Source organism: Gadus chalcogrammus, chromosome 5, assembly GCF_026213295.1.
Source record: "Gadus chalcogrammus isolate NIFS_2021 chromosome 5, NIFS_Gcha_1.0, whole genome shotgun sequence".
In the NCBI taxonomy this organism is placed as follows: domain Eukaryota; kingdom Metazoa; phylum Chordata; class Actinopteri; order Gadiformes; family Gadidae; genus Gadus; species Gadus chalcogrammus.
This window is the reverse complement of record NC_079416.1, coordinates 13,773,768-13,792,265: the sequence shown is the minus strand read 5'-3', so window position 1 is coordinate 13,792,265 and position 18,498 is coordinate 13,773,768. Positions and strand designations below refer to the sequence as shown.

Below are 18,498 nucleotides of genomic sequence, written 5' to 3'. Positions count from 1 at the left end.
CAAAGTCCGAGGTGTTGCACTTGATATAATCAATAAACCCTAACTTTCGCGAGATTCCAACAACGAATCCTTACTCATACCACCTCACGAGGTTTTTGCCAACAGCTCCGACGGCACGCATGTTCCTAGTCATTTTTGACTACTCTAGCAGGTTTGAGCTGCTTACATTTATTTCTCACTGAAAGGGAAGTGGGTGACAGTGCTGTGAGACATTTGACTTATTTTCCAGAATAAAAACGATGAATGGTCTGGACGGAGGAACTCTGCCCCAAATAAGTGCCGACCATAAGCCGCACGGACACCATGACGTCAGCAGCAGAGCACTGAACTAAAACAATCAAGCCTCACTCCCCTCTCTCCTGCTCCCCGCCGGGCCGTCTTCCATCCCTCACACTCAGGACACATCGGCTCCACGTAAACGAGAGGTGCTAGCTCAGAAGTTATCGTGCGATTCTCTCCAACGTTGGTCATCGCACGTCGCGACATCTCGATTGTTTAGCCCCTTGTACCGGAACCCTCGCATCCCGCTGGACGTCTCCCCTGGAAGCATGTCTGCCAAGCCGAGTGACGAGCTGGGAGGCTCGGAGGAGAAGTGGTTCGGAGATGATTATGAACGGAACGGCCTCTTCGGCAGCAGCACGCCGTCCGGGTTCGGCGAGCTACGTGACGAATTCGAGCCCATGAGCGCCGACGGGGGGGCGAGCGACCTGGACCGACAATTCAATCAATTTCAAGACGACGTGAAAAGGCCTGCCGTTGCTATGGAAACTGCATCTACAGGTAAAGCGGTCAATTTATATACGTCTGACGTGAACGTCTTAATTATACGGAGTATTACTCCATCATGAAGGGGTCGCCCCGAGTGGAGGACCGTGTGAGGGGATCCACACCCGGGTCGGTGGGGTGCCCGAGCAGGAGCAAGTGGAGCCTTTTGTTGTGGTCATAGCCTGATGCTCTCACACACAAACGCAGACACTCATGAGATGTAATTCACTCTAAAGTTGTTTCTTATTGAGAATATGTCGGTGCATGTGATCATTCGTCTTATTTTCTGGTGAATCGACACTTGGACGTTTAGCCGATGGAGAGGCTGAATCGTGCGAAGGATAATTCCTGAAAGTTGGACCACGAGGAGGTAGTATGGTTTTAAAACCATCCTGTGTGCTGTGCACCGGCCGACACGCTGCCCGTTTTGTGGACCTGATGTACGCAAATGTCCCCTGAACGGCCCTCGGATAGCAGGACAAAGCCTATGTGTTGGGCATGCTGAATTTAAAACCGCCATTTAGTAAAAGAAATGCAATACAAGCAACATTTGACAACCTTTGACATGGATTGTAAGAAATAAACAGCTTATTCAAAATGACAACTGTAATTAAGGTGTAATTTCCACATATGCGCTATTCTTGTGGCTGCTGTCTATTCCCATCTTAATGGATGTTAAGAAAGGAGGTCCCAGTGTTGTGTGTAGAGGGTCCAGGACCTAAAGTTCTGAGTGGATCAGGGACGTGGTTGTGGATCCGATACACAGAGTTGTGTTATTGTTTTCGTGGGAGCTCACTCATACTCCGGCGTCTTCCGGTGAGCTCCTCACCTTCCTTGGCATGGTTCAGCGTGTGCTTCTATTTTTAATCCTGGAGAAACGGGGCTCGCCATCCGCTCGGAGAGATGAACTGGAGCCCTGCGGTTTATTCAGGGGTCCACTGAAATATTCATGAGATGGTGTTGAAAGCCTCCGCCTCTCTCTCGCTGTCTGTCTGTCTGACTGTCTCTCTCTCTCTCGCTGTCTGTCTGTCTGTCTCTCTCTGTCTGACTGTCTCTCTCTCTCTGTCTGTCTGTCTGTCTGTCTCTCTGTCTGTCTGTCTCTCTGTCTCTCTCTCTGTCTGTTTCTCTGTCCCTCTTCATTAACACTCCAAATCTAGCTACACGGCCTCACTTCATCTTCAGTACATCACAACAAAATCCGGTCCTGGGGAGAGCATTGTCGTCATGATTAATTGTATGGGAGTGTAATGAATTGGAACCTCAGAATGTAGCATATTCTCTAATTCCCATTCAACTTCTTGAAATAATCAGCAAGGATGTCGTTATGCTGCAGGAGAAGGGCCAACTCAACTCATCCATTCAAATGCATTCACACATGCCACAGACACACTGATTATGGACCTAGCATATGGCTTAGCATGGTTCAAAGAGAGAAATGGCTGCTTGCATTCCCCCCAGTTATCGTTGAGGCCTGGCCACTTGGTCAGAGCTGCTGTTCTGTCCCTGGTGGGCCCGAGGGCACTGTCGCGCCACCGCCCTGCGTGGCGACAGCAGTGGACGGCCGGCCCTTGGAAAGAAATGCGCTAGTCTGATCAGATCTTTGTCAAGGACCCTCGGCCCGTGGGCGCAGTCGTAACAGTTCTGCCATCCCTGGGTTCACCTCAGTCGCAGGGTTCACTCACGCCTAGCTCAGTGGATAGCCTCTGGGATAACCAACCAAGGGCAATCCAACAAGGCTAACCAACAAATAGTTCAGTCTGGAGCCACTGGGCTAACCAGCCATGGCCAGCTCACCAAGGCTAACCAACCTGTAGGTCAGTCTGGAGCCACTGTGCTAACCAACCTATAGTTCGAGTCTGCAGCCACTGGCCTAACCAAAGGCTAACCACCCATGGCTAACAAACCTATAAGTCAATTTTTGTGACGTGGCTATCTCACCAAGCCTACGCAAGAAGCCTTGAACTTTGGACCTTTTGAACCTTTGGTCCTCTCAAAATGTGGTTTATCACAAGTGACCCCAGACCAATAATGACGGCAATTCAATCCGGCTTGAGTTCCAGTCCATGTCAAAGGACACAGACCTGGCATTGTAGAACCAACAGGCGTATACATCTCATTTGTTTTTGTTAGTCCCATCTGTACCCAACCTTTTCAAAGGTTTACGTAAGAGAACCCAAAACAACATGTGGAGCACCTACTCCACACCACTCCACCCTCACCACCTCCTGATCCACTGTGACTCACGGTGCGAGAAGCTGGGTGTGAATGACATGCGTCAGGGGGCTGAGCTCTGGGACATGAACCAACACGAGTACTGAGCACTGAAGCCTGATCGCATTTTAATAATCAGAATCCGTCACTGGTGCCCTTAGTATCGCTTGGTAGATTAATAACACAATAGAGGGCGAAGCAGGACCTCGCCGACCAATCAGCGACAGGCAGAGGCGAAGATGATGCATAAAACATCTAGGTCTCTTGTACAGCCAAGCATCAGTGGATGACAACAGGGATGAGACAGCACATTACCTGGCTGGGACGGCCTCGTCTCTATTACTCAGAGACAGACAGCACTTAGCAGACTGCACGGCCTGGCAAAGAGAGCACGCCATTATGGAGAAACCGAGCTCTCTGCTCCTGTTACCGTTCCTCAAGGGGGTGGGGGTGCAAGGGCCTCTCTTGCAGACGCAGCCAAGACGATAAAGATGGAGGGAGGAGGAGTGTGGGTGGGTGGGGTCGGGAGGTGGGGAAGGGGGGGGGTTTACGTGTGAAGGGTGGATACAATTAGCGGGCATGTGATGCGAAGGTCAGCAGTTCAAATCCCCAGACGCAGACTACCAGGAGAAGGAGGTGTTACAGATGGAGACGTACGTTGTTGCCTATGGAATGGGTTCTTAGATTATGGAGGCCCTTAGGAGCTTCAAACCCTCTGGTTTGACTGTTTGCTGGCAGTGAGGGCAGAAATGAATACTCGTCTCAATGCAGAGCTGAGTCAGTTTGTAAATCTGTCTTTGGCTGTAATGGCTCAGGCATAACTGTCAATACAACTGGAGTTGTGAAAGATTACATATATATATATATATATATTTGAGCGGCAGTGTGTCTGATATTGCCGGCTGCCAGAGTGACATTGGAGTCCTCTGAGCCAACACTACGTGGCCGGCCAGCTTTCCGTTCAGTCATCTTCCCCAGGCACTGGGCACCATGCGGTCGCTCTGACCCAGGAGCAAGTCATTCATGATGGCCTCCGAATTAACCGAACCCCAGCTTCATGGGACGACCTTTAGCAGGGCGTCGATCGATATTATGGTGTAGTCCCAATGACTGAGTACACCAAAGATGTACACCATGAAGAACTAGCTTTCGACATGGTATGTAATAAAGTACCCCCAAGCTTCCCACGTACACGTTTTTATATCTTGTGTTGTTGAATTTAATTCTCAATGCATTATTTGAGTGGATGAGTCTGTCTGCGTGTCTAGTGCTTTGAAAAGGAGTAGCGACCCTAAGACAGTCTTTTGGCAGCTGGGAGTAAAGCCAGCTTTACTCCCTAAGTCTGGAGTAGGATGTCTAGCCCTCCATCCATCCGTCCATCTATCTATCAATCAATCCACAAAATAAAGAGCGTAAAATCCATACAGGAGGGCGGTTACCAAAGCAGACGCGTGCTGGACTGAATGCGAACAAAGGGCATGATTAGCCTTTATTCCATAGGCTTCAAAGGGACTGCATTGATTTAGCTATGCTAAAAAACTGGAGCAACAATAGTTGTCTTGCGTGGTCTTGGGGCTTCACTGTGCCTTAAGTAGGTTGAATGCACCACATTTTCTTACAGTAATTGTGGATACTATGGATCAATGGTGTTCCTGGCAATTGTCCCCCTCTCCCCCTCCCCTCTGTGTTGCTCAGGGATTTATTGAGCTCTGAGTGTAGCTTCGATATGCATCTCCCTTTTGAGTGACATTGAGTTCAAACAATTTGAGTTCAACACCTTGGCAGTAATAGTTCAATGTTCCTACGACCAGATCCGTTGCTGTGGATATTGTGTGAACCTAAACCAGAAGGGCAGTGCGTTAAATGCATGGCAGAGAAAATCTGAGCATAGCTTAGTTGGTTATTAAAGTAGTTTTGTTTGTCAAAAAGATGCACAGTTTAGCTACAGACGTCGCATATACACAAATATAGCATAGTTGATAGTCAATATAGTTGAGAGTATTGTGTAGGCCCATGGAACGTAGATATGGGTCAAGTCCGTACAGAATATGGTGGATGGAGAGGGAGGAGGAGGAGGCAGAGCTGTAGCCAGCTGTGCAGACCGCAGCTCCTGTCCAGGGCTCCGCATGAGCTGCTTGACGTATCTGAGAGATAATAAGTAAGTAAAGTTACACCTATGATCCTCTGCTGGAAGTTGAGCATTTCTGTAGGTTTAATAGTTGTTCTAAGTACAGAGATATAGCTTTTAAACTGCAACACAACGCATGCATTGCTTCTCCAACGTGTCCCATGGACTACAAAAGGGTCTGCTAGCAGTGAGTTGCTAACTTAGTATGCAAGCTAGCAAGCTAAAATGCTCTTAGCCAGGGTAGAGGTTGATGGCCTTTTAGTTTCAACCTAACTCTTTCACTACTTTGAAGAGAGTTTAGTTGAATTGCTATCTTTACCTTCCTTCCTGTTGCTACTTTCAGTTATTTGATTCTTGGTCAATTCACATGGGAAGCACATGCATCGATTTCTGATCAATAAGTGTGTGGCATATGGACCATTGTACATGGCGTCTCCTAGCGCCACAGCGCTCAGATTTCACAGCTGCTGCATGCTCTTTTCACTACTGTAGTACTTTAGAAACTGTCTCTTCTCACATATTTTCGCCCCCTGCCTGATAATTAGAGGGCCATGCCTGGCATAGCAGAGACTGTCGGAGCACATTCATCTATGAGCTGCCCTGGCGGTGTCGAGGACAACAAAGGGAATGCCCCTTCACTGTGCCATCAGCCACCAGGGCTGCTTCTGTTTACTCAACCCTCTGTTCTCTCGTCGCATGATTGTTATGTGGCAAAACAATGCAAGCTGTGAATTCCTATTTTGTCGCATGCCGACTTGTCTAGAGAGGGGTAGAGAAGGCGTGTGTTGTGGCCTGATGGGATTCTCTCTGTCCTTCAAGCCGCTTTGCTGCTTCAGCAGGATGGCTGGGTGGAGCCCCTCCTAGAAGCTCCTCCCCTCTGCTGCTACAGCAGCCTGAAGGGTGGAGCACCTCCTAGAAGCTTCTCCCCTCTGCTGCTTCAGCAGGCTGTACGGTGGCGCCCATCCTAGAAGCTCCTGCACTCCGCTTCTTCTGGGTGGAGTCCCTCCTAGAAGCTCCTCCCCTCCGCTGCTTCTGGGTGGAGTCCCTCCTAGAAGCTCCTCCCCTCCGCTGCTTCAGGGTGGAGTCCCTCCTAGAAGCTCCTCCCCTCCGCTGCTTCAGGGTGGAGTCCCTCCTAGAAGCTCCTCCCCTCCGCTGCTTTTGGGTGGAGTCCCTCCTAGAAGCTCCTCCCCTCCGCTGCTTCTGGGTGGAGTCCCTCCTAGAAGCTCCTCCCCTCCGCTGCTTCTGGGAGGAGTCCCTCCTAGAAGCTCCTCCCCTTCGCTACTTCTGGGAGGAGTCGCTCCTAGGAGCTCCACCCCTTCGCTGCTTCTAGGGGGAGTCGCTCCTAGAATCTCCTCCCCTCTGCTGCTTCTAGGTGGAGGCTGGGGGGAGGCCCTCCTAGAAGCTCCTCCCCTTTTCTGCTTCTGGTTAGAGGCCCTCCTATAAGCTCCTCCCCTTCACTTCGCTAACAGCAGATAAGCATCCACCCTCGTCATTCACCAGTGTTCCTCTGGCGAGGTTAACCAAGCTACCACACACAGTCAGTCACACAGAAGGCCGGTTGCCAAAAAAACACGGGATGGATGTTTGTCCTCCAGTTGGTTTTCAAGGGCGCTGTTCAATAACCCGGGGCGCTACTAAACTCTTCACTGGGCATGTGCCCCCTACTCTGATCCGAGCTGATGCTCTGTCGTCAGGGTGACGCCGGATGGCACCTATACCATGGCCACTCTGTAAGAGGATTATATCAGTGAGGTTTCTGCTTGTGGGTCGACTAGCCCTTGCCGGGACGCTGCTCCACACAACCAGGCTGGACAGACCTCTCGCTGAGGAAGGAGGGATGACTACGCTGGGCTGCACAGAGGAGAGGGTCTGAACATAAAGGGCAGACTCGAAGCTCAAGGGCACAGACAATAGGGTTGCGTGGCTTCTTCACCGTCTTACTGCCTCTTTCCTTTTTTTTGTGCTAACATGTTATGTCACCAACACTCCCCTGTGTCCTGGCTGTGTTGGTGCCATTTCACCGCAGTATGATGTATCCTTTATGACCACACTCGGCAGCCCAGAGAGGACTGGGAGGGGGGAGGGGGGAGGGGGAGAGAGAGGAAGGGGGGAGGGGGCAGGGCGGGGCGGGGTGGGGGGTCAGGAAGAGATTGGACATCCTAATCCGAAGTGCTCCTCTGTCACTCCACAACCCCCCCTTCCTCTTGAGTGAATGGATGGCGATGATTTCTATTTTTAATTCCTCCGCTTCCCAGCAAGCCGTGTACAGCTGGAATAGAACCCCCCCCCCCCCCCCTCTCCAAGAGCTTGGTGTGGGGAGGGGGACGGGGGGGGGGAAGAGCAGGGAAGAAAAACACGGTGTCAGATAAGAAATGCACTCTCCTCCTATATGCTATGCTGGGTCTAAAAGGGCTGTCCAACGCAGGTCACCAGGTTCAGGCCCAGCAGATCTCCACCTCCCTGCATCCACCGTCAAAGAACGCTAAAATACCTACCTGGGAGGTTTTTCTTGCCCGTGTGGGGGCTTGGGTAAAGGGGGGTGTCATAAATATTTGGCCTGTTAAGCCCTTTGAGACTGTAATGGTGATTAAGGGCTATACACATACAATTGTATTAAATTGGCACCATCTAAAAATACACAGAATGAAAACAGTGATCTCTCACTTTGTGGACCAGAATAAACGGAACTTGGAACAAGTACTATAATAAACAATAACTCTGAAACAACATTCCACTCTTCACGCAGGGGTCCGCAGCTTCAGCAGGGGAGGGCCACTGTTGTGTTCCGTCATTTGTCACTGCGTTACGATGTTCTGACTGCTCCACCGCTGGTTCATCCCTGCAGTGTTCGAGCTCGGTAAAAGAAGGTTCATGAAATAAATATCCTGTACATGATTGGACTGGCCCCACACCAATAGCTCAATGTTCAGGCACATTGCCAGACAATACACATGCGCACGCACGCAAACAGAGAAAATGATTGCACCTTGCACATAACATTGTGTATAAGGTTGTTAATCTATTCAATTGGGTATCTTTTGTTGTATGAATATATAATAAAAAACAATCTACACATAAGACGTTATTTAATGTGGGATTCATCTAGGTTATGTTGTGTTTAAGCACGGGGAAAGAGAAAGGTAGAATCCCCTCTGAAGAGTGCACCTCTCATCCCCCTGCTGTTTAAAAGGTGTAAAGACAATTTGCATGCAGCTTCTTTTTACAATGAGTTCAACTGAATTTGTACCAAAGGAATAGATATTTTTACCAGCTGAAATATAGATTTGATCATTTAAAAAAAGTCTGATATTATCAGTGAATCATACGTTCCATAATGCCTATCTGAATTTAAGGCAGGCAGCGTCTGTTCTTCCCTGGGTGCTAATGAGTCCGGGTCGGTCAGGTCCCAGCTGGAGCCCTGATGCAGCATGGCCGCACATGGGGGTTGTAAAATACTGAGGGATGAGGTACCACATTGGGGTCGCCTCTCAGCTGCCCACTCTGGGTGTGAGCTCGTGTCCATCCATCACCCTGGAGATGGTATTCAGTAGTCTAGTAGTAGTGCCTTTTTACATCAAGAATGAAATCAGGACTAAGTGCTCTAGCCTAGCCCAATGCTAATCCTATATTTGGGCATGCTGGATGCTAGTTAGTGACTTCGATGCGTATTTCAGACGACATGCAAAACAGACAACAGGTCGGGTTGCACGTCGAAGGACCTGCAAAGAAAACTACGTTAAGCGCTATCGTTTGTTTCCATTGTGGTCTGCACGTACAACGACGGTTAGAGAAAACGCACACACAGACACAAGCACTGTTAGGGTTTTGTGTGATGGAGAACCAGACACGGTGATCTCTCTCTGACAGTTTTAAACCTACATGCCCAGGCCTGGCACCGTGGTCTTTTAGGGGGGAGGGGTTCCAAACAATCAGCCTTTGTCCAGCATGGGGGCACAAGACCTCTCTGTTACTTCTGCCTCAGTGATCAGCACCTCCCTCCCTGAATCCCCCTGATCTCTTGGTGCCTCCGGCCATCCTCGTTATCAAACCGTTCGCTCTCGGGCTGATTTTTGTCCTAGCCATGTGACGCTTGCCAGACACTGATGTCGTTCTGTCTGGACTCCATCCCTCACCCCCTGGTTTATTGACACAATAAACAGGCACTCCTTGTGGTGTGCACGCCTCGTGAGATCTTAATGCACTTTGTCCTCCAAGGAAATGGCTTTTAACAATACAGCTGGCAGGAGGAGACGGTGCATGCTTTTACACCCGTACAAAGGTTCAGGGGGAGTCTTGATCCCTTTCTCACTGGGCGTCATACCCTCATGCAATAGAGAGCAACAATTGTTTGGCTAAAGATTGAAACCTCGTTCAATCATAGTTCCTCGTTCAACAATAAGGCAGATTGGATTGTTCTTATTGTTCTGATTGTTAATATTTTCTTATTCAAATATGTAGCATCCAATGCCCTGTGGATCACGCTGTTAAACATCATTGATCTTGCGTGCCGTCATTGGTAACCGTTGGTAACCCATCCCTTCTTGTCTGCGCCTCCCTTTGTCCGTGCAGATGACCCCATGTCTGGACTGTTCCGGAAGCCCATGAGCGACGACGGAGACCTTTACACGTCCCTGCTGTCCAATCAGAACTTCCCAACAAGCCAGGAGGCCTCCTACCTCTCAGAAGAGCTGAAGCCCAGCAAGACCTCCCCCACCTCGACCTCACACCTCCAGTTCTCCTCCACCTCCTCCACCACCTCCTCCTCCAAGACCGTCTCCTACGGGGAGGAGGACCTGCCCAGGTCCCTGCTGGGCTCGGACAAGACGGAGTCCTACAACTACATGGACATCAGCCACGGGGACGAGCTGCTGACGGGCCAGCGCCCCGACCCCCTGGACAGCCTGATGGACACCAAGGTGTCCTCCACGTCCGGACACGACTCTCTGGGGGGCTACATGGACCAGATCCCCGGGAGGGACGTAGACCAGGACGACGACGATGAGGAGGAGGAGGAAGACGAGAACCTGGGCCCCGCCTGCGACTCCCACTCCTTCCCCTACGTGGAGGAGCCCTCCGACGAGGAGATGTCAGACTACCGCTCCTACCGGAACCTGGGGGGCACCTCCGAGACGGCCAGCCCCGTGAAGATCACCCTGACCCAGTCCCAGACCCCCGCCGCCGAGCCCGAGAGCCAGCCCCCGCCACGCTCCTCCCCGGTCGGCGGGACGGACCGCGAGAACGTCCTGAGCGTGGGCACCGTGGGCGTTCCCACGGTGACGCTGTCAGAGCCCGAGGACGACAGCCCGGCGTCCACGCCCAGCCCGTCCCCCACAGGCACATGCATGCACATCCACGTGCACACTCACGTGCACACTCTTACCTGCAGCTACGCAGCCTGTTCTATCATCTGATCACTTCCCTTTATAACATCCTCTTCTCTTCTCCATACTTCCCCCCCCCGCTGCAGATCCAGACTTCCCTTCACACGAGATGTACAACACCAACACAGTGAAGCGGGCGCCGTCCAAGAACAGCGCGGCCGCCAAGGGCCCCAGCAAGGAGCCGGGGGCCAGCAGCAACGAGTCCGGGGACTCTGAGATGGAGCTGGTGACCGAGGACCCCGCCCCACGGGGCCAGACCTCCCCCAGCACCAAGAGCAGCAGCGGCCCCTTCCCCCCGTCTCCCGTCAGCAAGAGCCCCGTGACCCCGCCCGGCAACCCCTTCGACGCCCCCCCGGTCGCCAAGGGGGGCCACCAGGGCCTGGCCGCCAGCCTGGGGGCGGGCGGCGCCTACAGCATCCTGAGGGAGGAGCGAGAGGCGGAGCTGGACAGCGAGCTCTTCATCGAGTCCGCCTCCGAGGAGAGCCCCAAGAGGGAGCAGGGCGGGGCCGGCCCCAAGCAGGCCGCCACCCTCCCGTCCCCTCTGGTGCCCGTTGTCACAGCCCCCCCAGCCCGCTCCCCCCTGGAGGAGAAGCCCCCCGCCGGGCCCCCGGTCCAGGCGCCCGAGGCCGTGAAGGCCCCGGCGGCGAAGACCCCCGAGGAGGAGCGGCCCAGCAAGCCCAAGCCCCCCATGGCCGCCGTGCCCCCTGAGGTGCGCTCTGCGGAGAAGCCCCCCCCCCAGGAGGACGGGGGGAGCCAGAAGACGTGCGGCGGCGAGGTCAAGGGGGACCTGGCGGCGCCGGCCGGAACCGTCCTCCTGCAGAACTTTGACAAGCAGAAAGGTTGGTCCCGCCTGTTGGGGTACGCAGACAGAACCTGGGACCTCCCAGTCTGGTGGAAGAGGTTTTCCTTTTGGAGGCTATTGTTTAATTGCTGACTAGTTTGACTAGTTTTCAAAGTTCTGCTATATCACATCAACTTCAAGCTTTTGTACAGATTTACCTTCCTGCCACGAGCAGAAGTGGGTTTATATATACTGTACTCTCTGAATAGTACTCCTCTGAATGAGAAGGCTAGTTTTCTTCTGCGAGTGGGACTCTGATTACCTCCACCTTCCTGAATGTTTTAGGAGCTGCGTGGTGCGGTGTGGTGTGGTGTTGCCTTGTGTAGCTGCCAGGAAAGCCAGGAAACGAGAGGTGGTTGCCTCTAGCGACTGGCTGGCTGGCCTCCTCCCTGTGTGTCTGGCTGCCGGCTGCTTCCTGCCTTGTGTTCCATTGTCTGCCTCCCTCTGCTGGTTCACATCATAATAGACCCAGCCGCACCGCCCTACACTAAGCTCAGCATGGCAACCAGCAACACAAAAGCTGAAATCACCTTCCAGCTGATTAATCATGGCTGTTGCTGCAAAAGGGCGTGGGCCCAAGAACTGGGAGTAGTTTTCCAGAACACAATCATAACTCAACCGACACCCTGTTGTCATGTGACTGCCATGTTGACTCACACTCAGCTGATGTTATCTCTGTTTAATCCCATCAGTAGGTAGTTGTAATCTTTTTGTCTACATCTATCTGCCCTCCCTGACCTGGTAAACAGTGGGCTAATGGCTGTTCCCTGGCCTGGAAAAAAGTAGGCTATTGGCTGTTCCTGGCCTGGTAAACAGTAGGCTATTGGCTGTTCCCTAGCCTGGTAAACAGTAGGCTATTGGCTGTTCCTGGCCTGGAAAAAAGTAGGCTATTGGCTGTTCCTGGCCTGGTAAACAGTAGGCTATTGGCTGTTCCCTAGCCTGGTAAACAGTAGGCTATTGGCTGTTCCTGGCCTGGTAAACAGTGGGCTATTGGCTGTTCCCTGGCCTGGTAAACAGTAGGCTATTGGCTGTTCCTGGCCTGGTAAACAGTAGGCTATTGGCTGTTCCCTGGCCTGGTAAACAGTAGGCTATTGGCTGTTCCCTGGCCTGGTAAACAGTAGGATATTGGCTGTTCCTGGCCTGGTAAACAGTACGCTATTGGCTGTTCCTAACCTGGTAAATAGTAGGCTATTGGCTGTTCCCTGGCCTGGTAAACAGTAGGCTATTGGCTGTTCCTTAGCCTGGTAAACAGTAGGCTATTGGCTGTTCCTTAGCCTGGTAAACAGTAGGCTATTGGCTGTTCCTTGGCCTGGTAAACAGTAGGCTATTGGCTGTTCCTTAGCCTGGTAAACAGTTGGCTATTGGCTGTTCCTGGCCTGGTAAACAGTAGGCTATTGGCTGTTCCTTATCCTGGTAAACAGTAGGCTATTGGCTGTTCCTGGCCTGGTAAATAGTGGGCTATTGGCTCTTCCCTCCCCTCCCTGACCCGGTAAGCAGTAGGCTATTGGCTGTTCTCTCCCTGACCTGGTTAACAGTGGGCTATTGGCTGTTCCCTGGCCTGGTAAACAGTAGGCTATTGGCTGTTCCCTGACCTGGTTAACTGTGGGCTATTGGCTGTTCCCTGGCCTGGTAAACAGTAGGCTTACATAATCCTCCTCATCATGTCAGAACTGGGGCAGCGTTCAGACTGAGAGGCTTAGCGTGGTGATTCTGACCGGGGCAGTGGTCGCCATGGCGATCACATTAGAAAGAGGGAGAGGGGTTTGTTTTGGTTTGCAGTGGTCAGCACAGACGCCTGCATTAATCTCTTGGGTTTATGAGCTGTGTGTTGTAATGCTGGTCGACTAACAGTGGGTCCCCACTGCAGAGCGCATGTATGAAACGGTGTGCGACGTAGGGGTATTCAAGGATAAGGGGTAAAGCCCTTTACCCCTGGTGTTTTGTTTACTTAACGGCGAGTGAGGAGCTTCCGGATAATTCTGAAAAGCAGGTCAATGTCTGTCTGTTGCAGGCCATGGCGTGGTTATCACCACTAGAGGGCGCCATGCACCCTCTTTATCGTTTCTTTGCACAGCGGCGGCTGTAGCGGGGGATTAGAAGACGTCATGTACCAGCGGGCCTGTGCCCTTCCCCGACAGTTACCATGGCAACAGAGGCAGGAGCGCATGCTCAGTGGCATTGGGAATTTTTTGGTCTATAATGGTGGCTATCGGGTCTTGTTAATGTTGCGTTTCAGCGGAAGGAGGGGCTGTCTGCAGGGTGGGGTTGGGGGACTGGACAGGAAGGATTCAGTGCCTAATGTCAGGCTAGACACTGAGCATTATCGCATGCCGATTGTTTACCGAGATGAGAGAGACCGTCACCATGGAGACCAGTCTCCTCTTTAAACATCCAGCATTTCACGTGTTCGCTATTTTTACAAGGGTGCTATTTTGAATTGCAAATGCATTGCGTGGGCGTGTCGAGAAAACGTGCCACACACACACACACACACACACACACACACACACACACACACACACACACACACGAGACCTTTTGTGGCTGAGGAGTACATATATTAATTATTAAACATCAGGCACTCCAGCCTCTGTCGGGAGAGAGTCTCTGGAAATAGCGGCTAGCTGGTGTCTCCGCTGTTAGCTAGCTACTCCGCCGTGCACGCCTCCTGACTGTTTTCCAGAACCTTCCAACACCGTGTCGTCTCGAAGCTCGTACTACACCATCCCCAGGACAACGCCACCTCTGCTGGCAGCCTGAGCGCTGTGCAGTAAACCAGAGCCCTTCAGAGCTGCGGTTTAAACAAGTGCCTTCACTGCCTGCATCAGCACTGTGCAGTAAACAAGAGCCCTTCAGAGACCCGGTTCTGTTTAAACACGAGCCTGCTGGTTCTGGGGTCAGAGCCCTCCGGTGACTCAACGTTTTTTCAAAGACATATTATTTAATGACATTAAACAGATCAATGAATATTTCCTGCTCCGAACAGATAGCACGGCACAAAGAGAATCATGGCAATTACATGGAGGCACATCTGCCTGCGACGTCTTATCAGAGAGGAGGGGTTAACCCTTCTGCTGCTCCCACCAATGGCACTGGGCTTTGAAGCTCTGTTGGGACTTTTATTTTGAAAATGAAACACAAACGCACACACATGGTCTATCCCACCAAATCCCCCAGGCTCCTCATCATTGCATGACTGACTTGCTGCGGAAGCTTCTCTGCGTTGGTGTTTACAATTTGCTTCACACACGCACACACGGCAGCAGCCTCCCTCATCTCTCTCTCTCTCTCTCTCATCCTTCTGTTCTGGCCATTTGTTGGTCATGAGCATCGCTCCGTGTTTTGGGTGAGCCAGCAGAACCTTGGAAACAGATTCCACCCCCCATCGCTCTCTCGCTCTCTCTCTAGCTCTCTAGCTCTCCTCCCCCCCATCCCCCCTCCTTTTTTCTATCTGTCATCTGAACGCTGCCGCTGCCGTCTTGCAGCCAGCCATTCATGCCTCGGTGGGACCAGCGTGCGTGAGTCAGTGCTACGGAGAAGAGAGGGAGACAAAGCAGAGAGCGGAGGACATAAAGAGGGAGAGCAGAGCTAGAGGACAGAGAGAACAGGCTCCTTTGACTGACCACCAGCATGCAGGCCGCTGCAGACCCAGTGTCCCAGAAGGAGTGCTCCTGGAGCGGGTGGAAAGGCCAGGGTACTTCACCGTTTATACCCCATATTTTTTATTCTCCATTTTCTTTAGTATTTGACGTTTTTGTTTGTATCGCCGTCCGTGTTTGCGTCTCGTCACGCCGTGCATGCTCTGTGTTTAGAAGCCTATTCTGCAGGATGATGCTGCGTTTGTGTGTGTGTATGCGTGTCTGTACACGTAGGTGTGTGTGCCTTTACCTGCAGATGAATTGAACAGTGATTGTGTTAGTTGAAAAGCGTCTCGATGTCGTTTCAAACAATGCTATTTAAATATACTGCATAGAAAATAGAATGATAGTTAGATTTAGCTTTGCAAAGTGTGTGTGTGTGTGTGTGTGTGTGTGTGTGTGTGTGTGTGTGGGGGGACAAAGGTTTTTTTGGGAGGGGGGGGGTCTGTCTGAGGCGTCTGCGAGCATGTCAGCAGATGCATGTGTGTTCATCAGAGGGCTGCGTCTCTTTCATGTCCGTTACAATGTGACAGCCGGCGTTGAGGCAGGGCGTGTCATTGCCCCCCCCCCCCCCCCCCCTGGTTTAGTGCCCTGCGGGGGGCCCGGTCTTTCTCTCCTTTGGTAGAACGGCACTCGGTGCATATGAGCAGCGCTGACACACTTGTCTCCGTGGTAACCAGGACGCACCCAGTCTGATTACATCAGTGCCGTGGGGCGCCATGGCGCCTTGCGCTGCGCGGCCATGCGCTGCGTCCGCCGTCTGTCTCCGTCCACCTGTCTGCCCAGCCCCTTGCCAGCCGAAGCGAGGGGAACGGCGTCCCTGCACTCCCCGGTGTGTGTGTTGTCAGGGCCGGCGTACCCTGGTGGTGTTGGCTTGTAGGGTTTGGTGGTTGAGGGAGGGAAATGCAGAGCAGGTTGACTTAATGACGACAGCAGCGCCGGTGTGCTGAGAGACGCGGAGGCCGGACGCAGAGGATGAGCCTCGCTGACGCTCGGTGTGGGCGTTTGAGTCCGTGTGCCGTGGGATGCGCTCCAGCTCGTGGTCAGTGGAGGCCAGAGGGGGTCCACAGGGAGCTGAATCATCCCTGGTGTTAAGCAGGGCCTAGTCATCGGGGGGGGGGGGGCTCTGTCCCGTTTGAGTTCATCCCACCGCCCCACGCTGCAGAGTTGGCACCATGTGTGTGATGCGACGCTGGCCTCAGATCTGCACTGCTCGGTGTGTTTTACAAGAGAGGACTGCTGGACGCCTGCTGGTCATCACACTCGTTTAATAGGGACCGACTGGAACTAGCTTCACCGTATAAAACCACATCCATGAGTGAGAGACACAGCGGGCCACACAGGCACCGCCGCTGCCCAACATGGCCGCCGTATAAACAACCCACGGACACCAGCCTCCACTCTGCTACCTGGAAAATGCTGAGTTATCCCAGGGTGTAGCTAGGATAACTAGCGGTGGTACCCCACTCTGTGTCCCTGGGGCTGTAGTTCTGTGGCTATGAGGCTAGTTGCAGTTACCACATGAAGCCCACTCAGGTGTCCCACTGCCACTGATGCTGGTTCCGTTTTCACGTATTAAGGTAACCTGTTAGTGGCTAGCACGGTTATTGTCCCATTGTGTTCACCGCTAAGGGAGTGGCTGGTGTGTGTGTGTGTGTGTGTGTGTGTGTGTGTTGGGGGGATGGGAAGGGGGGGGGGCAGGCACAGTGTTTTGTGCTTCCTAGTCCCCCAGATTCAGAGCACATGAGCGCCCTTGCAGTTCCCAAAGGAATACTACACCCCTCCCCTCCCCTCCCTTCCCACTCCATCTTGCTCAATCAGCCCCTCCCTCTCTCACTCTCCCCTGCTCTCCCTCTCTGCATCTCCATCTCTGTTAGTGGGGGATAGAAAATGGAGCACGGTAACTATGGTAACTGCATCAGCGGGCAGGTGCTCGCAAGATCCGTTGCGGCCGCGAGCGAGAGAAGAAAGCGTGTTTGTTTAAATGCCGTTGTCATCAACCGCGTCCCGGCCATCTTTGGTAGTCTCCTGTTCAGATGTGCAGCCGATCTGTTCCACATTCAGATGATCGATGATGATCAATAATAAACGTGTGTTAGTTCTGGTGGAGGCAGACTGCTCTCCACCATTTTGAACACACTGGAGGCGTTACGTTAGTCTCTGCCTGCCTTTGTCTCGTACACGGGGCTGAGCCAGGGAATGAAGGCTCTCAGGCAGGGATCGCGCGCGCGTGCATGTGTGTGCGTGTGTGTACGCGCGCCTGTCGACACTGGGTTATATTTTTGTTCTTTGGCAACCGCTCCCTTCAGCCCTCCCTTTCCCTCCTCCTACCAACCCCACCACCCCCGCCCCCTCCCAGCTCGGTGGGCCTATGATAGGCCGGTGTGCGGGAGGCCCCTCCCCTCCAGCGGGAGAGGAGGCCTGCATGCACTCCTTTTGTCTGTGCATAAAGCAGCTGCCTCTCTGCCTGTTCAGCCATGGGAGCCGCAGGTCAGTACCGCTCTTCCGCTTCTCTCTCGTGCGCCGTGTGTCTGGAACGTGCCGCACACCAAGCCAGCGTTTAGCTGCCGCGGGCAGCGCAGTGCCGTCCAGCAGGACCGCCTTGCAGCCCTTTCTGTCTCTCTGTCCTGTTTGCTCTGTCCGTTGTTGCAGCTGTGTGTGTGTGTGTGTGTGTGTGTGTGTGTGTGTGTGTGTGTGTGTGTGTGTGTGTGTGTGTGTGTGTGTGTGTGTGTGTGTGTGTGTGTGTGTGTGTGTGTGTGTCTCCACTGTGTGATATATACAGAGTGTGGTCTTGTAGGTTTTCTGGTTAGTGTCTTAAACTGAAACGTTCTTCTCCTCGTCAACGGGGTGAGGAGGGGGTTAGAATCCTCCTGATGGCTCCACAGGAGACCAGGATCCGACCCATCTTCTCCTCCTAACGGGGGGGGGGGGGGGGGGGGGGGGCTCAGATAAATGTCATCATTACTCATTCTGTCGTGTATAGGAATGGCTCCGGGCAGGGTATAGGAATGAGTCGAGTGTCGCTCCCGCAGCCGGTCACACTGCGTCCCTTTCGGTAGCTTCAGTTGCCTTTTGGCTTCCATCTCCGGTTGGAAAGTAAAGATGGCTGTGATCACTATGCCGCGCACAGCTCTTCTCGGCTAAAATTAGAGCGGGGTAGCAGGCAGACAATCAGGATGGGCCGAGTGAGGCAGCGAGGAGGGCACCCAGGGGGCCGTAGCAATTTACTACCGGGCAGGAAGACACGCTTCCTCTACTCCTTCCTCATTAGCGCTCGTGATCTCCAGGTGTCAACGTAAACGGGGGTTAGGGGGAACGTTTTGAATGAATGAATTTCCTCGAGGATGATGGAGGGAGGGACACGGTGGTGGTTCGGCAGATCGTCGTGCCTGCACAGTTGTCATGGAAACCAGCCTGTTTCTGTCCCTAACACACACAACACGCTGCCGGCGGTACGCTGGGCCGGTCGCACCGCGGGGGTCCGTCCGGGCGCTGGGGGCTCAGCCATGTCTCCACGGCTTCACAACTCCCTGA

General features: G+C 52.9%; 1 protein-coding gene across 2 annotated transcripts in view; it reads left to right on the top strand.

Moving 5' to 3' along the window:
* Positions 1-362: 362 nt before the first annotated feature.
* rtn1a (reticulon 1a) overlaps positions 363-18,498 on the top strand; it is a 22,713-nt gene continuing 4,577 nt past the window's right edge. Inside the window, exons 1-3 of one of the 2 annotated variants that reach the window (XM_056589707.1) lie at positions 363-780; positions 9,674-10,438; positions 10,572-11,324. In XM_056589707.1, coding sequence (XP_056445682.1) covers positions 549-780; positions 9,674-10,438; positions 10,572-11,324 — 1,750 coding nt within the window. In that variant the 5' untranslated portion in view covers positions 363-548. Of the gene's footprint in view, positions 781-9,673; positions 10,439-10,571; positions 11,325-17,367; positions 17,455-18,498 lie in introns of those variants that run through there. The other variant, XM_056589708.1, reaches the window with a different exon arrangement.